Genomic DNA, 20,738 nt, shown 5'->3' with positions numbered 1-20,738 from the left:
GAAAGTAGAATTAAATGGCTATGTTCCCTTCCACCAATACAGCCTGTGATTTTAGGACCTTCTTAACTAAAGTGGGAGGCAGGTAAGGTAGAGATAGCATTCAAAGCAAGATGATCATTTTCTCCAAGGTGAAGGGAAATTTAGGAGAACCTTATTCCAAGAACAAAAAAGAAAAGAAATGAAATATAAATCTTGATCAAGGCTGACATAAAGACAGGAACTGAAAGGGAAGAGGAAGTGGGGAAGGGAAAAGAATAAATATTTATATCATGCCTACTATGTCCTGTTAAAGACCTTAACTTAACAAGGCCAAAGATGGGGCAGCTAGGTGGTACAGTGGATAGAGCACTAGCCCTGGAGTCAGGAGGACCTGAGTTCAAGTGTGAGCTCAGACACATAATACTCACTACCTGTGTGACAAGTCACAACCCCAGTTGCCTCACGAGGAAAAAAAAAGACCAAGATCTCCCACTACATTCTGGTCCATCTGCAGTTGTCCTGATCTATATCACACCACTGGACCCAGATGGCTCTGGAGGAGAAAGTGAGGCTGGTGACTGCACAGCCCTCCCTCGCTTAAATCCAGTTCACTTGCAAGTCATGGCATCGCCTCCCTGATGTCACGGTCCTCTTCAAGAACAAAGGACAAACAGCAGCAGCAGCATGTGCCTCACACTGTACTAAGCACTTTACAGATATCTCATTTGATCCTCACAGCAGCTTCACAAGGTAAGTGCTGTTATTATCATCCTCATTATACATTTGAGAAAATGAGGCAAACAGAGGTTAAAAGACTTGTCCAGGTCACACAGCTATTAAGTGTTTGAGGCCAGGTTAGAAAATAGGGGACCTGTCAGGAAATGGGGATGGAAAACAGGAAGCTGAGAAGTCTGGTTCTTATTCCATTGGTATGAAAAAATAGGGTTAATTAAAACTTCTATAACTTAGTAACACTTAAATTTGTTAGCTATTTTAATCCCATTAATAATAATGACATTTTTATGGTGCTTTAAGATTTGCAAAGCACACTACATATGCTAACTCATTTGAGTCTCACAACAACCCTATGAACTAAGTGCTATTCATTATCTCCATTTTATAGATAAATAAACTAAGACACTTTTAGTTTTCCATGATATGAACAATGGTGAAAACCTTTTAAAAATCTGAATATTGCTCATTACAAAAAACAGGATAGCAGAAAAGTTGAAATCCTTCTCTTGAATATAACGTGTGTAAACCTGTAGTGTGTAACATATAATCATGTTACATTGATATATTTCAAGCATGTTACATTGGACACATGTTAACATATGGGACGTGGTATAATATGGCAAAACTGATTTAGGGGAACCTAGAGTGAAAATGATAACCAAAAGACCAGTAGTGGGAGCCAGTGAGTCAAGCCTGAGGAAGTCAGTAGAAGACCATCAGATAAGATAACATCTCTAAAGCCCTTAGCACATGCCTAATATATAAATGTTTACTACTTCTACAACTACTACTACTACTACTTCTACCACTACTACTACTACTACTACTACTACTACTACTTCTACCACTATTACTACTACTGCCATTACTACTGCTACCACTACTACTACTACTACTACTATTACTATTACTGTCTTGCAACAGGGTAAGGGACCACATGCTAAAACATAGAATCATAGCATTTCAATGCTGGAAAGCAGCTCAAAGATCACCTGACCCAAACTTCCCATTTTATATGTGAGGAAATTGAAACCCAGAGAATTTGACCTGCTCAAGGTCATTACAAATTAGTAACAAAACCAAGACTATATACCAAATCTACTGGTTCCTAGTTCCATGCTTTTTCCACTGTGTATAAAATTTATTCCCTATTTTATCAAGTACGAAAAAATTAAGTTTAGTAAAAAACAAAAAAGAGATGAATTTTTAATTCTTTATGATAACTTAAGGTTTTAGATCCTAAGTCTAGTTGTAAAGAAGGCAGTTCAGTGTAATGAAAAAACATAAATGTGAATCTTGGCTCTGCTATTTACTAGCTGTGTGATTTTTGGACAAGTCATTTTTCTATGAGCCTCAGTTTCTAAGTAAAAGAGTAATTGGGCTAGATCAGAGGTGTAATAACACACTGGCTGCTGGTCTTGTGGCCACACTCCCAGATTAAATGTAATTGGAAAACATGTAATAAAATAAATAAAAATACAACAGAACATAGATAATATGTGGTTTTCTAAGTCAACATGCAACCCTCATGGCTCCTTATGCATGGTTTGGTGGCCTCTTTTTCTATTAGAGTGTGACAGCACAAGGCTAGATGATCTTTAAAGCTCATATAGCACTGAAATTCTCTGATCTAAAAATACAAAACAGATGATGTTAATTTGTGGTTTTCTAAGTCAATAGGGATCTAAGCCTGCAGGGATCACTTTAGAATTGAATTTCATACACTGTTCTAAAGTATCTGATTTGAACTTTCTCACCCAAGGATTCCAAAGTTCAAACATGTTGTTAGTTGTTTTCTACCATTTCCCCATATTTTAATGCATAAATTTAAAAATTCATTTACCAACATTCCATGGTCAGTGCTCCATTCAGAAAAATCACTTTTTCATTTATATGATTAACTATGGTAACTTGTCTCCCTTTGAGCTACACAAGGACAGTCCCCAACAGAAGACAGGGGGAGCAGCTCACTTATGACTACAAAAAGAAAACTCCTCTGTTAATAGTAGATAGGAGAGAAAACAAAAAGATTTTGAGAATCTCTCATCAAAAGTAGGTATCATTCCTGCCTGTCAGTTACAGTCTAATCAATGTTGGCCTTAAGCAAAGCTATGAAATATGTAAAAGTTCTTCTAAAATCCTTCCACATAGCCCTTTTAATTTATTTTTAATTTTTGGAATAAAACAAGCATTTTCATAACATAGTACAATAAAAAAAAGATGATCATACATGAAACTGCTAATCTACTATGCACAATTTGCTATTCCTTTCAAATATGCAAAAAAATTATCATGTAAATTTTTCCTCTTCCTTCCTACCCCACCATGGTTACTATTTAAAATAACTCTAGACAGTACAAAATACCTGGGAGTACAAATGCCAAAACAATCCCAGGAACTATATAAACAAAACTATAAAAAAACTTTTTATGCAAATAAAATCTGATTTAAATAATTGGAGAGATATCAATTGTTCATAGGTAGGCAGGGCCAATATAATAAAAACGACAATTTTATACAAACTAACTTGTGTATTCAACAATTATGTATCCCAATTAAATTACCAAAAAAATTATTTTACTGAATTAGAAAAAAAATAATAACAAAGTTCGTTTGGAAAAATAAAAAGTCAAGAATATCAAAGGAAATAACGAAATAAAAAGTATAAAGGCAAGAGGTTTAGCAGTACCAGATCTTAAATTGTACTACAAAGCAGTAATTATCAGAACTATCCGGTACTGGACAAGAAATAGAAAGGTAGGTCAATGGAATAGAGTTTTACAATTTACTGCAGCAAACAAACATAATAACCTTGTATTTGACAAGTGTAAAGACTTAAGATTTAGGGATAAAAATTCACATAGTCCTTTTAAAAAATTTCCTCTCTTCCTTCTTTTCTCCCTTTCCCCCTCCATTGTTGTTGTTCAGTTGTATCCGACTCTTCGGGACCCCATTTGGAATTTTCTTTGCAAAGATACTGGAGTGGTTTGCCATTTCCTTCTCCAGCTCGCTTGACAGATGAGGAAACTGAGGCAAACAGGGTTAAATAGCCTGCCCGGGGCCACACAGCTAGTAAGTGTCTGAGGCCGGATTTGAACACAAGATGAGCCTTCCTGGTGCCCATTCCAGCGTACCACCTAGCAGCCCTTCCCCATCTATGCTTGCCCTGTGTTGGACTAGATGATCTTCAATGTCCTTTCGTGTTCCACCTTTCCTTCTTGTGAGCTTGATACAAGGCGGATCACTCAGAATGGGGTGAAAACTCAGTTTCTGCCAAGAACACAAATCACTTTGTTCAGTGGCCCCTGAGCGGTCCCTGTAGCATAAAGTGGCTGCAAGTATTAGCGGATTAGCAAAGGGGACCAGCCCATTTCAAGGGTTAAACAATCAGTCCCTCGTTCTGGGGGTGTGGTCATCTGTAACCCCAACTTCCGCAGACCAGGAGAGCTAGCCCAGAGTGACTGCTGCAGCTGTCTCCGGGCGGCCACTCGCTTGCATCAGGACAAGAGGGAGGGGGAGACAAGGAGGCTTGCGATCCCAAGGGCTCCTGCAGCGTCTTCCATCCCACTCATGTCCCTTCCTTAAGGAAAGAGAAGGAGAAAGAAGGACGAACCGGTGCTCCTGCCTAACAGGCAAGTTCACAGAGTTTGGGATAAAGTGTATTTCCGAGAGAAGTTCTTCATTGAGCGTGGGCTCTGTCCCAGACCTGCCGCGTACTTGGAGATAGGCTCAGTGTGCAGGGATGGATGGGGATGGATGGGGATGGATGGGGATGGAGGGCGGTGGCGACCAGGGTGGGAGGAGAAGGAGGCTGCCAAGACTTCAGATTACTGAGCGTCATTTTCTTCTCTGGGAAAGAATGAGAGAGTCGAAAGAACTTTCTGGTAACTTTGAAGACCCACATATGAAACTGAAATGAAGGATTTGTAGGTAAAATTAAGGCTTTTTATATTCCTTTCTTTTCTATGACATGGCAGCAAATAATGATAATAATTATCATTATTATTATAAATCAAGGGCATGTAATTTTGTCAATGTGAAAACATCCATAATTTGTAATTTTGAGATTCGCTGGTGACTCAGGGTCTAACAAAAGCAGGTTTCCTAACTTCATGGCCAGCCCTTAGTCCACTAAGCCAAACTGACTAGTGATAATAGAATAAGCTTCTAGTGGTGAGAGGGGCGGAAAAAGGCATCTCTGATATTTGAAAAAAATAAAATTTATGTGTTGTATATATACACATACATATGTGTATATACACACATATTTTTCAGTCACTCATGTCTGAATCTTTGTGTCCCCATTTGGGGTTTTCTTGGCAAAGATACTGGAGTAATTTGCCTTTTTATTCTCCAAGCTCATTTTACAGATGAAGAAACTGGAGGAAGTAAACAGGATTAAGTGACTTGCCCAGAATCACACAGCTAATAAATGTCTGAGGCTGAATTTGAACTCAGGTCTTCCTGACGTCAGACCCGGATCTGTATCCACTGAGCCATCTAGCTGCCTCTAGACGCAGCACAGCAGGGGTGGGGAACTTATCTAGAAGGTTATGCCAGGAAAACAAGATCTCTGATGGGACTTGCTAAGTCCTACCTGTTTTTTTGGCAGGAGCTTTGAAGTGGACTATGTGACTCTTAGCTGAGGACCAGCCTGGTTAAGTACAGATTCATTACCAGAAGGTTGGCCACAAGATGGCAAATCTGTGAGACCACAGCTGCTCAGGAAGACCATATATTAAGATTTGGAGGGATTGTTATCTTGATCTGTAGGGGCACAGGGTAGCCACTCCAGTGAAACCACTGAGATTTCCCTTATAACAAAATCCTTTGATATTCTATCTCTTTAGATGAGATCCTTAACTTTACTAAATTCCTTTCCTCAACAAATAAATGCCTAGCAAAATTTTATATTGCCTCTCAAAGCCACGTAGTTCCTAGACGGGAGTGTCAGTGAAGTCTTGTAATACCAGCTATTAGAAAGGCTGTGGATCTTTTAAGTTTGATAATTCTGAGCTGCTGTGTAATAAGCTGATCATAATAATATGGTAAATATCCAGATCAGGGGGATACTAGGTTACCTAAAGAGGGGCAAATTGGCCCAAGTTTGAAACAGAGCATGTCAAGGATCCCAAGCCAGAGTGGTATAAAGCCAAGGAGTAGTCCCTGCACTTCCAACATGGACAAGAAAAGGAGACTCAGTATTTAAAAAACAAAAGCCAGATAATCTGTGGACCTCTGATTAACATTTAGGGTGCTAAAGCATCATTCTCCTACAAGTTTATTGTTGCTATACATACTATCTATCAGTCTAGTCTTAAACAAGGGCCCAAGGAATGCTGTCCCTGAACCCTCAGTTCCAGTGATAGTTATCTGAATATGGGACTGTAGAGCTTGGCCTGCTCCACTCTCCCTGTTGGGTAGATAATTTTAAGATGAAAGATATTTGAGTTCCACATTTTTCCAAATTTGATATATCGATTAAAATAGGATTTTGTTGTTGTTGTTCAGTTGTGTCCAAATCTTTGTGATCCCATTTGGGGTTTTCTTGGCAAAGATACCAGGGTGGTATCTAGTTTGCCATTTCCTTCTCCAGCTCATTTTACAGATGAGGAAACTGAGACAAACAGGATTAAGTGACTTGCCCAGGGTCACACAACTGGGAAGTATTTGAGGCTAGATTTTAACCCAGGCTCAGTACTCTAACCCACTATATAACCTAGCTGACCCAAAATAGAATTTTACTTTTCTTTTATCTAGAAAATAAAGGGAAAACATCTCATGACTTTGTTAAATAAAACCTTTACCTACTTCAGAGAGTTGCATACAGAGAGCCCTTAATAAACTATAAAATATTGTGTAAGTGTAAATAATCATTCAAGTGCAAACACGCAACAGTGAAGATTTCTTGGAACAGCTAGGTGGCAAAGTGGACAGAGTCCTGGCCCTGAAGGCAGGAGGACCTGAGTTCAAATGTGGCCTCAGACACTTACTACCTATGTGACCCTGGGCAAATCACTTAACCCTGTTTGCCTCAGTTTCCTCATCTGTAAAATAATCTGGAGAAGGAAATGACCAACCACTCCAGCATCTTTGCCAAGAAAACCCCAAATGGTGTCACAAAGAATTGGATGGGACTGAAACAACAGGATTTCTTAACGAATTATATTGCATTTCCTTTTTTGTGGTGACAAAAGTTTCACATTTTTTCCAGTACCAATACTAACTGAAATAGAAAATAAAATTGAAGCTAATTCTGAAACTCAAAAAATTTGAAATTTACACATCAGCTTCTGGTTGTTTGTCTTTCATTCTTGAAGAGGACCATGACATCAGGAAGGTGATTCCATGACATGCAAATGAATTGGATTTAAGAGAGGGGAGGCTGTGCAAAGTCACTAGCCTCACTTTCTCCTCAGGAGCAATCTGGGTCCAGTGACAAGATATAGATCAGGAAGACTAGAGATGGCCCTAGATGCAGTGGGAGACCTTGGCCTTTTTAAGTTAAGGTGTTTAACAAGTCTCAATTTGACTCATTGATTAAGGCTAGATAAGAAATGAGGCAAAGAATGGCCACTTTTATCTAGTCAAAAAAAAATCGATCTGGAAGGGGAAGACTTTCAGGGTTTCTGGCCAAAACAGAAACAATTACTATTTACAGTCATTCTTGGTTTCAAAAATTCTTAGGACTATAAGCTATTTACCTGTAAGAAGCAAAATTTAATCAGTTTTTTTTTAATTTATGGGAAAAAATATTAAAATTTTATTTAGAATTTTCAATTGAAAGAATGAAAAGGCTTGTTTTTATTAGAATGATTAATTGTTTTCCTCACTTTAGACTAAAACAATGAGTCTAGTGAGATACAGCTATGAGCTATGTTTGTGTTCCTGCCTAAAACTAAAAGCAATTAATCATCATGGCCTACAAATCCAAACTGGTTTCCCTGTAAGACTAAATAGTGGGAAAAAAACTAAAAAGTGGAAGCACTTGAGGAATATTCCTGTTTTCTGGTTTAAGATAAAAATGTCATGAACATAATAGAAGAAATAATACCAAAAGGCATCCAGAAGAAAAAGATTCTGAGGACATGGGTATGTGGGGAAGGGGGGTCAAATCAATACTGAAAAGGTAGCAGATGGAAAAATATGACAGGAGGTGGGAAAAAGACTTTGTTAACAATGAGACTATATAACAGATATTAGATACTTCCCATAAAGGATAAATTAATAATGGAGCGTCCTCTGGGCCATTCTGAAGCAAGAATTCATAAGCACTGGCAAGTATATATACATACATACATCTATATCTATATCTTATATCTATGTCATATATATCTGATGTATCTTTGAGATATAGATGCATATATGCACATATATATCTCCAATATAAATATCTCATATATATCATATATAGCCTATACATCTCATATCTACCCTATATACATCTCCTATATATCTGCCTTTTATATCCTATATATACATATCTACGCATATATATAATATATGCATATACACACACATATATAACATAACTAGGCCACCTCACTGGAACATATATTGGAGATATGATGTAGAACCTGCCCAGACTTATACCCACCAACCTCTATCTACTTCTCTGGGAAATGATATGATATATAGGTGTGGGTATGGATATTGAAGTAAATATCCTGTGTAAATACTGTGTAAAAACTGAAAAAGTCATTGGGCAAAAGTGTGGTTTATAATCCCTTCTTCAAATGGAAGGACATGGGAAGAGAAAGGAGGACATGGGAAATGGTTACACAACCCATGTATAAGAATGTGATTTATTCAATGGGACAGAATGAATAGATGAATGAAAAGCATTTATCAGGTGCCTACTATGTGCCTGGGACTCTACTAAGCATTTTAAATACAAGTAAAAAAGCAAGATAGTTCCTATTCTCAAGGAGTTCACATCCTAATTGGCAGAAACAACATGGAAAGGAAGATTCAGTTGCAAGGCAGATAGAAAAGCCCCTCACTGAAGCCTAGGGTTGTTAGAGCATAGAGGCAGGTTGGAGGGCAATATTCAGGGGCAATGCTGTAGGGCAGGGAGGATCATTAGACTTGGCAGTTATTAGGGAACATGGCAGAGCAGATGATAAGGCCAATGGTACTCCACCTTACTGGAAGGATTGTAGTCAGGAAATAATTAACAAAGGGAAGGCATTGGAATCAAGAGGGACACAGGGAGCCGGGATTTTAGTTGGGACTTAAAGGAAGCCAGGGAAGCCAGTAAATGGAGATAAGGAGGAAGAGATGCCCAGAGCAAGAGATGAGATGTCTTGTTTGTGCAAAGAGGCCTGGGTTGTTAGATCAAAAAGTACATGGTGAAAAGTAAGGTGTAAAGAGACAGGAAAGGTAGGAGGGGTCAAGGTTGTAAAGGGATTTGAAAGGTAGAAAAGATTTTATATTTGATCCTGGAGGTGACATGGAATCTCTAATTGAGAGTAGAGGGTGACATGGTGGGACTTGCACCTTAGGAAAATCATTTATGTGGCTAAATGGAGAATGGATTGGAGTGGGGAGAGACTTGAGGCAGGCAGATCCACCAGCAAGCTATTGCAGTAATCAAGGCATGAGGGGTTGAGGGCCTGTACTAGAGAGGTGGCAGGGTCAGAGGAGAGAAGGAGGAAACTGGCTCCTTCTTCACTTCAACCTTTGGGTCTAGCCGACTCCAGCCCCGCCGGAGCTGAGGTTGACATGGCCACTCATCCCAACTGGATGATCAGGGACTTACCCACCACAGTCCTTCCAGTATTTCAGGCATGGAATTCCTCAAGCATTGCTTGAGGGCAAGAACTGTTTTTTGCCTCTTTCTGCAGCACCAGGTCTTAGCAAAGTCCCTGGCACATAGTAGGTACTTAATAAATGCTTATTGACTGACTGACTGTGGGTATAGGAATAAGGAATCAATATCAAGCTGAGATGGTAAATGGAAAAGAGGGCACTGGTGAGAAGGTTGGGGAAGAGTTCCCCTACAATGCCTGTTCTGCTGAGTATAGAATTTTAAGAAGACAGAGGAAAATGTGACTGGAAACTTTATTCAAGAGGACTTTAAATAGCATTTCCTCTAAAGCTGCTCCTCCTGACTTCCCTATTTCTGCCAAGGGCCCTGCTGTTTTGGTCTCCAAGATTTGAAAAGTTGGACTCTCCCACAACACCACACTCTCACTCACCACCATCCTTCCATATCCATCCAGTTGCAAATCTTATTCCACTTCAACGGTATTCACATCTATCCCCTCCTTTCCATTCAAACCACAACCTCATTAATTCAGACCTACCTCTCTCAGGATTTTTGCAAAAGTCTCTTAAGTGGTTTCCTTATATCTAGCCTCTCCCTTCTTCAAATCATTTTCCACACAGCTTAAATATTTATATTCCTGAAACACAGATTCAAATATGGTATTCCCTCCCTCGAGAAGTTTCAGTGGCTCCCTATTGCCCCCATGTTAAAATACATACTCCTCCGACTTGTCATTTAAAACCCTTCACAATCTAGCTGTAGCCTTACATATATTACATCATATATAATATTATATATATAATTACATATATCATATTTTATATATATTATATATATTTTATATAATATATTATATATTTTATATATATATTATTACATATATTACTCATTCCTCCCCAACACCCCCACCCATGGTCCTGCCAAACTAGCCTACCTGTTCTTTCTCATTGAAGGTGCTTTTCTGTATAAATACATAGATAAATATAGATATAGACATATGTCTCTCTGTATACACACATACACATATATATATATTTACATATCCATATATTTATATGTTTATATAGATAGAGATATATAAAATTCTCGTAGTTCTTTTCACTCTATTTTTCACCTGATCATAAAGGTCTTCCCAGTTTCCTCTTAAACTATCCATTTTATCCTTTGTAGTACAATAATATGCCATTACAATCACATACTATAATTTGTTAGACATTCCGTAATAGGACATTCCCTTAGTTTTCAATTTGGGGCCAACATTGTGACATATAAAAAGTTGGAGAGATATAGTTTCTAGGTAATTAATCATTTCATTCATGCTAGCAGATAATTAATAAAAGGGGTCAGTGGTATTCTGGAATGCCAGAGACCCCTCATGGAACTCATTCAATGTGCATATGCCCTTGGAAGAGTGGATGTTCCAGAATATAATAGTCAATTCTGATTGGTTAACAGTTAATAAGAAGAATGAATTTTATAATGAGAGGTGGACCTGTTCAAATGAGGGTCTAGGGGACATAACTTTGCTCGATCCTACTCCCAGACCACCCCTAGCCTCCCGTAGTCTAGACAAAGGATCTACCTCCTTGTCCAAACCTGCCTGAGTAAAACACAATAGACCAGAATTCACCTTAAATTAAATTTTTGTAAGGTTTTCTAGTTGGGTGGGGCAACAACTCTCACCTAGGATGGAAAGGCTTGTTCCCCTTGGGAGATTTGGGCAATTTCATCCATCAGCAACATCCTTCAGATGCTGGCTTATCCTAGTAGAGAATGAGGATCTAGGAAGGGAAAAAAAAGTCAATCTCCCCAATAATTGGTTATTTAATAATCATTTCTCTCAACATGAAAAGAACTGATATACATATTTTTGTTCATATAGGACCTCATCCCCCTTTACTTGATCTCCCTGGGATGGGTACAAGCCTAGCAAAGGTATTTGCTGAATCAAAAGGTACGCAGAGTTTAGTTTGGGGGCATAGCTCCCGATTGCTTTCTAGAATGGTTGGACCAAGTCACAACTCCACCAATAATGCACCAGTGTGCCTGTTTTCCCACAGCCCCTGCAATGTCTGCCATTTTCCTTCCTTTCTCCTCCCATTCTTCTATCTTTGCTGATTTGGTGGATGTAAGGTGCTTTAATATGCATTTCTCTAATTATTAATGATTTGGAGCATTTTTTTCACATGATTATTGATGGCTTGGATTTCTTCCCTAAATTGTTCATTTCTTTTGATCATTCATCAAGTCTTAAAAGGCTGAAAGAGTACCTTATATATCTTGGATATGAGACCTTTATCAGAGAAACTTGCTGCAAAGATTTTTTTCCCAGTTACCTGTTCCCATCTTATCTTAACTACATTAGAGTTTTGGCAAAACCTTTTTATTTTATATAATCATAATTGTCCATTTTGTCTCATTTGATCTCTGTATCATTTGTTTACTTGTGAACTCTACTTTTTTCCTCCCTCATCTAATTTGCTTATGATGTGACCTTTTATGTCTAAGTCATTTATCCATTTGAAGTTTATCTTGTTACATATTGTAAGAAGTTGGTTGATGACTAATTCCTACCAACCTGCATTCTCATTTTCCCAACAATTTGTTGGGATAGTGAGTTCTTGCCCTTGTAGTAGGGGCTTGGGAGTTTAATTAACACTTTGCTGTCATGTCCATTTGCTTCTGTATTTTGTGTAACATGTTCCATTGATTGACCTCTTTTTTAACCAGTCCCAATGCATCTTAATGATGACTTCTTTGTAGAATAGTTTGAGATTTGGTGCTGAGAGACGACCCCTACCCCCCTCCACTTCCAATTTTTTTTTCATTGTTACCCTTGAGATTCTTGACCACATGAATTTCATTATTATTTTTTCTAACCCCTGAGCTATGGTTTTGAGTGAATGTTGTCTCAAAGAATATGATGAACCTGAGGAGGCTTTTATGGGAAGGAGCCTGGGATAGTTTCTATGTGCAGGTATAATATACAAGAGATAGAATAGTGTTGTCAGGAAATCTAAACTTCATACTTATGAAAAAATGCAAAAAACAAGAAAATGGGCACTTAAAGCTATGTTCAGCCCAATGAAATGGAAAAAAATAATTTGGGGCAAGTGACAGAAAAGGCTATTCATCTGCTATTTCATCTACTGTCATTTCTATCAGAAATTATATTTTTAAAAATTTTAAATAAAAACTAAAAAATATCTTAAGATTGGGAAGGTATGACTAAATATGGATTAAGATGGAATTGAAACCCAAAAGAGATAAGGAGATAGTAAAGAAGTACCAGGCTTGAAAGAGTTCAGATGTCCAGTTATGGATAAATTACATTCTACATTTAAGAAATCATGATGAACAGGAAGTATCAGAAGACAAGAGACAAGCAAATAACGTCCCCATTTTCAAAATGGGAAGAAAAGTAAATTCCTCAAACTCTAGACTCAAGAGCATGACATCAATCCCTGGCAAAATTCTAGAATGGTTTTTTAAATAAGTGGTTTTAGAGTACTTAGCAGTGACTGAAAAATCAACACAAAATCACTAAGAATATATGGCTTCCTTTTTTCATCTATGTTACTAGAACAGCACAATTCTGTAAATATCTTATTTTGCGATTTCAGCAAGGCATTTGATAGTTTTTTTATGCTATCCTTGTGAACAATATGGAGAAATGTAGACAGGAGGATAGAAAAATTAGTTGGATTAATAGCTAATTGAACAGCTAGACCCAAAGTGTGTTTGTATCGACATGAATTCATTAGAGGTCTTCTCTGGTGTTATGAAGGCCTCAGAGCTCTGTCACTCGGTTTATGTTATTTGACATTCTGTGAGTGGGAATAAAAAAGACAAGTCATTCTTATTAAATTTATGGATAACAGATATGAGGGGGGGTAGGATCTAAAAAGTTAAATGACAAAATCAAAATGCAAAAAGGTATCAACATACCAGAATAATGGACCAAAATGAATAAGATTACATTTATTTAGGGTAAATATAAAGTTATGTGCTTAATTTTTTAAAAAATCAAATATTTTATAAATTTAGTGCCAGGGAGCCCTGGCTTGTGAGCAGTTCACATGAAAAAGACATCAGGGAGTCAAATTGCGTATCTTTCGCATTTGTGGCAAGGGGAAGAAGTCTTTTAAAAACAATACTGAGTTGTTATTGATATCTTTTAGAGGCAACTAGAATATTTTTAAAAGAAAAAATGGAAGAAGAGTCAAAAATCAGCAAAATCAATCATGTATCAAAAAACAGTCTATGTGATTTTCCATACCTAGAGACCTCTCCCTTCTAGAAAGGAGTGGGGTGGCAAGGTGTCTTTTTGTGTGTGTGTGTGAAGCAATCGAGGTTAAGTGACTTGCCCAGGGTCACACCGCTAGTAAGTGTCAAGTGTATGAGGTCAGATTTGAACTCAGGCCCTCTTCACTCCAGGGTGGGTGCTCTATCCACTGAGCCACCTCGCTGCCCCTGCGAGGTATCTTCTCATATCACTTCTTTGGGACTATGCTTGTTTTTTGTAGTTTTACATTAAATTCAGATTATTTTGTGGTTATTATTCTTTCCTTTTACATTGTTGGAGGCATTGTATTGTTTTCTTGACTCTGTTTACTTCATTCTGCTTTAGTTCATGTAAGCATTCCTATTCTTCTCTGTATTCATCATATTTGTAGTTTCTTACAGTGGCACAGTTATATTCCATTACATTCATGTACCACAGTTTGTTTAACTATTAACTCACTTAATGGGCATCTACTTTATTTCCAGTTCTTTACCACCATAGCAAATGCTACTCTAAATATTTTAGTGAAAAAGGGACTTTCTTCTCATCAAAGACCTCTTTGCCCAATGGTGGAATGTCTGGGTAAAAGGGTTTGGGTATTTCGGTCACTTTATTTGCATAATTCCAAATTATGAGGGAAAAGAGAGAAAAGAAAAAAATCTGATTAACACTAGTATTATACAATTAAAGTTATCGGTTCCTCTTCCTCTTTCCACAAAACCCACACCTTAATCTCTAGCTCTTATACTATTTCTCTCTTTTTGACTTCTATTTTGCTGTTTTGAGAGTTGACTTTGGTTTTGCTTATGATTATTCCCTCCCTTCTCTCTCCTCCCTCATAAACCTTTGTCTTGCCTTTCCTTGTCCCTACTTCTTTTCTCATTGAGTCTCTCGTGTGTGTGTGTGTGTGTGTGTGTGTGTGTGTGTGTGTGCGCAATTCTCCTCTGTACTTTTCAGATAAGATGCTTCTTCATACCACTCCTTCTTCCTTCTTTGGATATTCTTCTTCTGAAAGCATCCCAATTATGTGAACTAGGAAGTTCCTCTCCAACTTTTTCCCTGGGGTATTCCTTTTCCCCTGTTTTCTTTCTTCTCTTAAAATAATTGAAATAAAACAAAACTATACCCAGTCACTATGATTATATGTTTCTTGATTCCCTCTCTTACCCTTGAAGACAACAAGAATTTTGTAGAGATATTCACCTCTTCTCCTCCCTTTGAATATAAACCTTTCCTCATTGTTTAGTCCCTTTCATTTACTCAAATGTGAGCAAGCTTTTCTGGTTTTCTTTTGATTTCTGTGTTTGCATTTCAAAGTTTGTACCCAAGCTAAATTACTGCTCAGCAGTCAGTTAAAGGAGGCAGCTAGATGGCTCGGTGGATAGAGCTGGTGGGCCTGGAATCAGGAAGACCTGAATTCACACCTGGCCTTAGACACTTACTAGTTGTGTGACCTTAGGTAAGTCACTTTACCTAGGTTTGCCTAATCCCTTAGAGAAGGAAATGGCAAACCACTCCAATATCTTTACCAAGAAAATCCCATGGACAGTGTGGTCCATGTGGTCACAAAGAGTCAGACATGAACAACTAAACAAGTCAGTTAAAAGGTTTTAAATCACCACTGTCAGCCAGCCAAAGACACCTGCATGCGCTCCTCCATCAGTCATTTCTAGAAGCAGGCTCACCAAGACTCCACATGGATATGGCACCTCCTCTACACCCTGGGCCTTCATTGGCCAGTCCCTCTCATTACATTATTATTATTATTATTATTATTGTTGTTGTTGTTGTTGTTGTTGTTGCTATTATTATTATTATTAAACTCATTCTCTTAGAGAGTTGCCCTGGGCACTGAGAGGACAAGAGAACTGCCCACTGTCACACAGCCAGTATAAGGCAGCATCTTGACTCCAAGGATAGCCCTGTCTCTCCATAAAGTCTCTCACAGGTCCAGACCAATGAGGAAAAGTACGTTTTGTTCAGTATTTAAGAGTAGCTGGAAAAGACACATCTTATTCTTCTCTTGTGCCTAATTAAAAACTCATTTAATATATCACAATAAAATATAAAAAGTGCTTTCCTTACAATGACCTCACCAGATTGACATTATGATTATTCCCATGTATTATTATTATTCTCATTATATTTTCTCTCCTTAAATGAGGTCTGGAGTTCATGATGTCACCCTCCCATTAGAGAGGCAGAGGAGTGATGAAGTGGAATAAGGCTGGTGGGGGCAGCTAGGTGGCACAGTAGATAGAGCAGCTGGCCTAAAGTCAGGAAGACCCGAGTTCAAATGCAGCCTCAGACACTTACTAGCTGTGTGACCCTAGGCAAGTCACTTATAACTGTATTAGCTTCAGTTTCCTCCTTTGTGAAATGATTTGCAGAAGGAAACAGCAAACCACTCCATTATCTTTGCTAATAAAACCCCAAATGGGGTCACGAAGAGTTGGAGATGACTGAATAACAGAAACCAAGACTAGTGGCATCTTGCAGGGTGATAAAGTTATTTTGAGAGTGAGCTTCCTGGGGCTTGGTGGTGAAGTCATTCAGAGAAGCCCCAAAATAGAAAACTCGTAACCATATCCTACAAAGTAGTTCACTGACAATTACTACAGGTGCATTATTTTCCTTACGTACAGCTAAAATGGAGTGACGTAGGGCCTTTTTAACAAAAATAACTGCAAAATCCATTCAGTTCCTTTTAATAATGGTCATTTTGTTATATTGGTATCTTATTTGAAAATTCCATATATGAAACAGGTCCTCTATCTACTTTTTACTATGCTAGGCCTTGCAAAATTCTCAAAAAAAAATTATTGGCTTCCTGAATTACTCATCTGACATTTCTTTCTCGACTCATAACTATCCTAAGTGTCTGACACTTGTCAAGTTGAAGAGAGGTTTTAGTCTTTTTTTCTATCTTGAACACCTTTAACACAGTTACCAATTTTGTTTTTCTTCTTATTTTAGATCAGAAAGAAATGCTGAAATTAAGCAAAGCTCCCTTTTGACTTGGATATTTATCATGGGCATCCAGAATTCTAAAATAGACTCCTGCCCTCTTTCCACTTTTCCAAGGAGGAAGAGCACGGATTCTAAACAAGAGGCCAAACACTCTGAGGATATTAAAGGGAGTCGTAGTGACAAGGACCTGAACAAACTAAAAGAAGAGGAAGAAAAGGAGGAGGAGGAGGAGGAAGAGGAGAGAGCAGAAGAGCTACCTAAAGACGACTTGGAAGAAGAGATATTCTTTAAGTTTGTGATTCTGCATGCTGAAGATGATACCTGTGAAGCCCTCAGAGTCCAAGGGATGCTGCAAAATCAATTTGGCATTAAACCCGGAATAATCTACGCTGAAATGCCATGTGGCAGACAGCACTTACAGAATTTAGACGATGCCGTAAACGGGTCTGCGTGGACCATTTTTTTATTGACTGAAAACTTTTTAAGGGATACTTGGTGCAATTTCCAGTTCTACACATCCCTAATGAACTCCATTAATAAACAACATAAATACAATTCTGTCATACCAATGAGGCCGTTAAATAATCCTCTGCCCCGGGATAGGACTCCATTTGCCTTACAGACTATCAATGCTCTGGAAGAAGAAAGTTGTGGCTTTCGTAAACAAGTAGAAAAAATTTTCCAGGACTCTGTGTATGAGAAACAAAAAGCCATATGGAAAGATTCAAAAAACATGGTAGATACTTAGAAAAGTAAGAAGAGTAGGACATTTTAGGGAATGAAACAAAACAAAATTACATAATTGGGGGCGGGGATGATAAAGTGATGTTGTCATTTTATAACATCTTCCAGAAAAGTTAAAATAAAATTTCTAAGAAAGTAGAAATAAGAATGATATTTTTTTTCTGGGAAAAGGCATTGGCACTGAAAACCTATGGAATTAGAATGCTTCTCTAAACAAGCACTAACCATTTTGATTATTCTGTTTCCGGGAATGGGTCTAATGTTTTTCCCCTTGATTTAAGGATGTGACAAAGGATGTACTTTTAACTAACTTTTGGCATTCCTTGTTTTATCCTCTTCCTTGATGGGTGTTCTCCTTTGATTCAGTGTAGTGTAGTAGAAAGTATGCCAGCTTTAGAGTCAGAAGACCTTGGTTTATATCTCAGGCCTGACATTTAATTTGTGTGTGATAGCCTCTCTGCCTTAATTTCCTCATCTGTAAAATGAGGGAGTTGAACTAGTTGGCTTCTACAGTCCCTTCCAACTCTCTATCTCTGATCCTATGACTATGATTATTATATAATTTCCTAAAATTGTATTTTATGTTTTTAAAAATTAAAATACAAGCTTGGCATTTTGTCTTTGACATATACATGCTCTTTCTTTTCAAAGGGATTAATACTTGGCCTCCGTACTTTCATAATCCCTTGAAAATTCCAAAGGCTTGGTTTCTTTTGTGTGTCTCTAGCTCCTTCTAGTGAGGGAAACTTTGCTGAAAATTGAAATTTAGTTTATTCAGTAAATATTTGCTGGGAGGCCACATGCTATATGGTGCAGGTGTCAGCAAACTACATGTGGGTGGTCAAATCCATCCACCTGCCTTTTTAAAATGTAAAAACATACATGTGTATACACACACACACACACACACACACACACGCATACACATGCACATTATACATTTGAGAAGAGGAAGCTGATGAAAACAGAGATTAAGTGACTTATCCGGGATCACACAGTTAATAAGTGTCTGAAGTCAGATCTGAACTCAGGAAGATGAGTCTTCCTGACTCCAAGCCCAGTGCTCTGTCCACTGCACTACCTAGCTGCCCCAGATATAGATACAGATAAAGATAAATCTATATATGTTTGTATGTATTTGTGTGTATGTGTATTGTGTACGTATATGTGTGTATCATCTGTATGTCACATGTCTATCACCTACTGATGGGATGTGTCGCACTCTTGAGTTGATAAATAAACTGCAGTGTGACTCTGTGTAACCTATGCTGTCTTAATTGTTGTATGTGTGTTTCTTTTCTTTTTTTTTTTCAATTTTTTAGCATTTTGATTTACAGTTTTGAGTTCCAAATTCTATCCCTCCCTGAGACGGTAAGCAATCAGATATAGGTTATACATATGAAAAATTATGTAAAACATTTCCGTATTAGTCATTTTGTATAAGAAGACTCGAATAAAAAAAATGAAAGAAAGTGAAAAATAGCATGCTTCTGTTTGTATTCGATCAATATCAGTTCTTTCTCTGGAGGTGGACAGTATGCTTCATCACGAGTCCTTTGGGATTGTCTTGGATCATTGTATTGCTGCAAATAGCTTAGTCATTCACAGTTCTTCATCGTACAATATTGCTATTAACTGTGTATAACATTCTCCTGGTTCTGTTCACTTCATTATGCATCAGCTCATGTCTTTCCAGGTTTTTCTGAAATCATCCTGTTTACCATTTCTTATAGCACAATAATATTCCATTACAATCATATTGATGGGCATCCCTTTGATTTCCAATTCTTTGCCACCACAAAAAGAGCTGCTATAAATATTTTTGTGCAAATAGGTCCTTTCCCCCTTTTTTGGATGATTTTAGGATATAGACCTATGCTGGCTTATTTGTGTAGCAGTTAGCAAGGACCCTGAAAACTCTTCCAAAGTGTTTCACCCACATCTTGTCTGAGCTTCTCAAAAATCTTCTGATGCAGGTTAATAAAGACATTATTTATCCCCATTTTACAGATGAGGAAAACTGAAGCTCAGAGAGGTCATAAATGAGTAAATGCCCAAACAGAGATGAGGATTCAGGGTTCTGTTTTCTATTCCATACCCTTACCATGGTGCATTACCATTCAACTTCTGGTTAAGAAAGAGGGCATGGCTGAAGGCAATTCTGGCACTAACTTTCTTTAACACATTTGTTAATGCTTCTGAGAAATAAGGTGACTTTTTTCCCAATTAGGAGTCCGAAATTTTAAGTGCACTCTGATGAGACATCATGATATAAATAGAAGTAACCCCATACTCTGGAAAGCTGGAGGTCTAGGTTCTAACTGCAGGTCTGTCATTTACCCTCATTGCGTGGACACAGTTTATTAAAATTTATTTCATCTGTAAAATAAGGCGTGGTTGAATTTAGTGATCTCTGAAGTTCTTTCCATCCTGAAGTTCTATGAAACAATGGAAACTAGAAGAGAAAAACAGCCTGGAGTCAGGAAGTTGTCATTCAGTGGTCTTCCCGGCAAAGAGTGATTTGCTATTTCCTTCTCCAGAGGATTAAGACAGAGGTTGTTAAGTGACTTGCCTAGGGTCACATAGCCAGTAAGTGTCTGAGGCTAGATTTGAACTTCAAGTCCAACGCTCTATCCTCTGAGACCCCTAGGCTGCCTTATAGAGTCAAGAAGACCTAAGTTCAAATACAGCCTCAGACACTTACAAGCAGTGAGACCCTAGACAAGTCACTTAATTTGTCTGCCTCAGTTTCCTCATCTGTAAAATTGGGATGATAATAGTACCTACCTCAAAGGGTTGTTATGAGGATCAAATAAGGTAATAATTGTAGAAGTCCTTAGCACAGTGCTTGACATGTGTCAGGAGTAATATATATAGTAAGCACTGTATAAATGTTAGCTATTCAGTTTCAGAAGATGAGACCTTTGCCCTTTACACCAAAATAATTTGGGTCCCATTTGTTTGAGGAGGGAATGATGAGGATGGGATCTAGACTCCAGAAAGGAAAATCCCTGGACTTTCCCACATGGCCAAATCTCTGGCATTCACTTGAGGCTATAATCCCATCAACTGGCCTTTCATTGTGGCTACACCCCTCTCCCCTCCATTGTGTTACCTCCCTATGCCCCCCCTACCCCAGCCATTTCCCACCCTTAATCCTGGCTAGGCTCCATTCTCCCTTGGCCACATGGTCCAGGTCCCAGGAGTTCTGTTCACCCCAGCTTACTGGCCACTCCTAGGTCCCTCCCATGGTCA

General features: G+C 38.1%; 1 protein-coding gene across 1 annotated transcript; it reads left to right on the top strand.

The window, feature by feature from the left end:
• The first annotated feature begins 4,166 nt into the window (after positions 1 to 4,166).
• On the top strand, positions 4,167 to 18,015 carry TICAM2 (toll like receptor adaptor molecule 2). The gene is made up of 2 exons (XM_027874758.1): positions 4,167 to 4,346; positions 16,746 to 18,015. The coding sequence occupies exon 2, from the start codon at positions 16,801 to 16,803 to the stop codon at positions 17,485 to 17,487; it is 687 nt and encodes a 228-aa protein (XP_027730559.1). The 5' UTR covers positions 4,167 to 4,346; positions 16,746 to 16,800; the 3' UTR covers positions 17,488 to 18,015.
• The last annotated feature ends 2,723 nt before the right edge of the window (positions 18,016 to 20,738 follow it).

This window comes from Vombatus ursinus, unplaced genomic scaffold (genome assembly GCF_900497805.2).
Source record: "Vombatus ursinus unplaced genomic scaffold, bare-nosed wombat genome assembly UNPS02014807.1, whole genome shotgun sequence".
In the NCBI taxonomy this organism is placed as follows: Eukaryota; Metazoa; Chordata; class Mammalia; order Diprotodontia; family Vombatidae; genus Vombatus; species Vombatus ursinus.
Note: the sequence above shows the minus strand (reverse complement) of the source record. Positions and strands in the feature narration are given on the sequence as shown.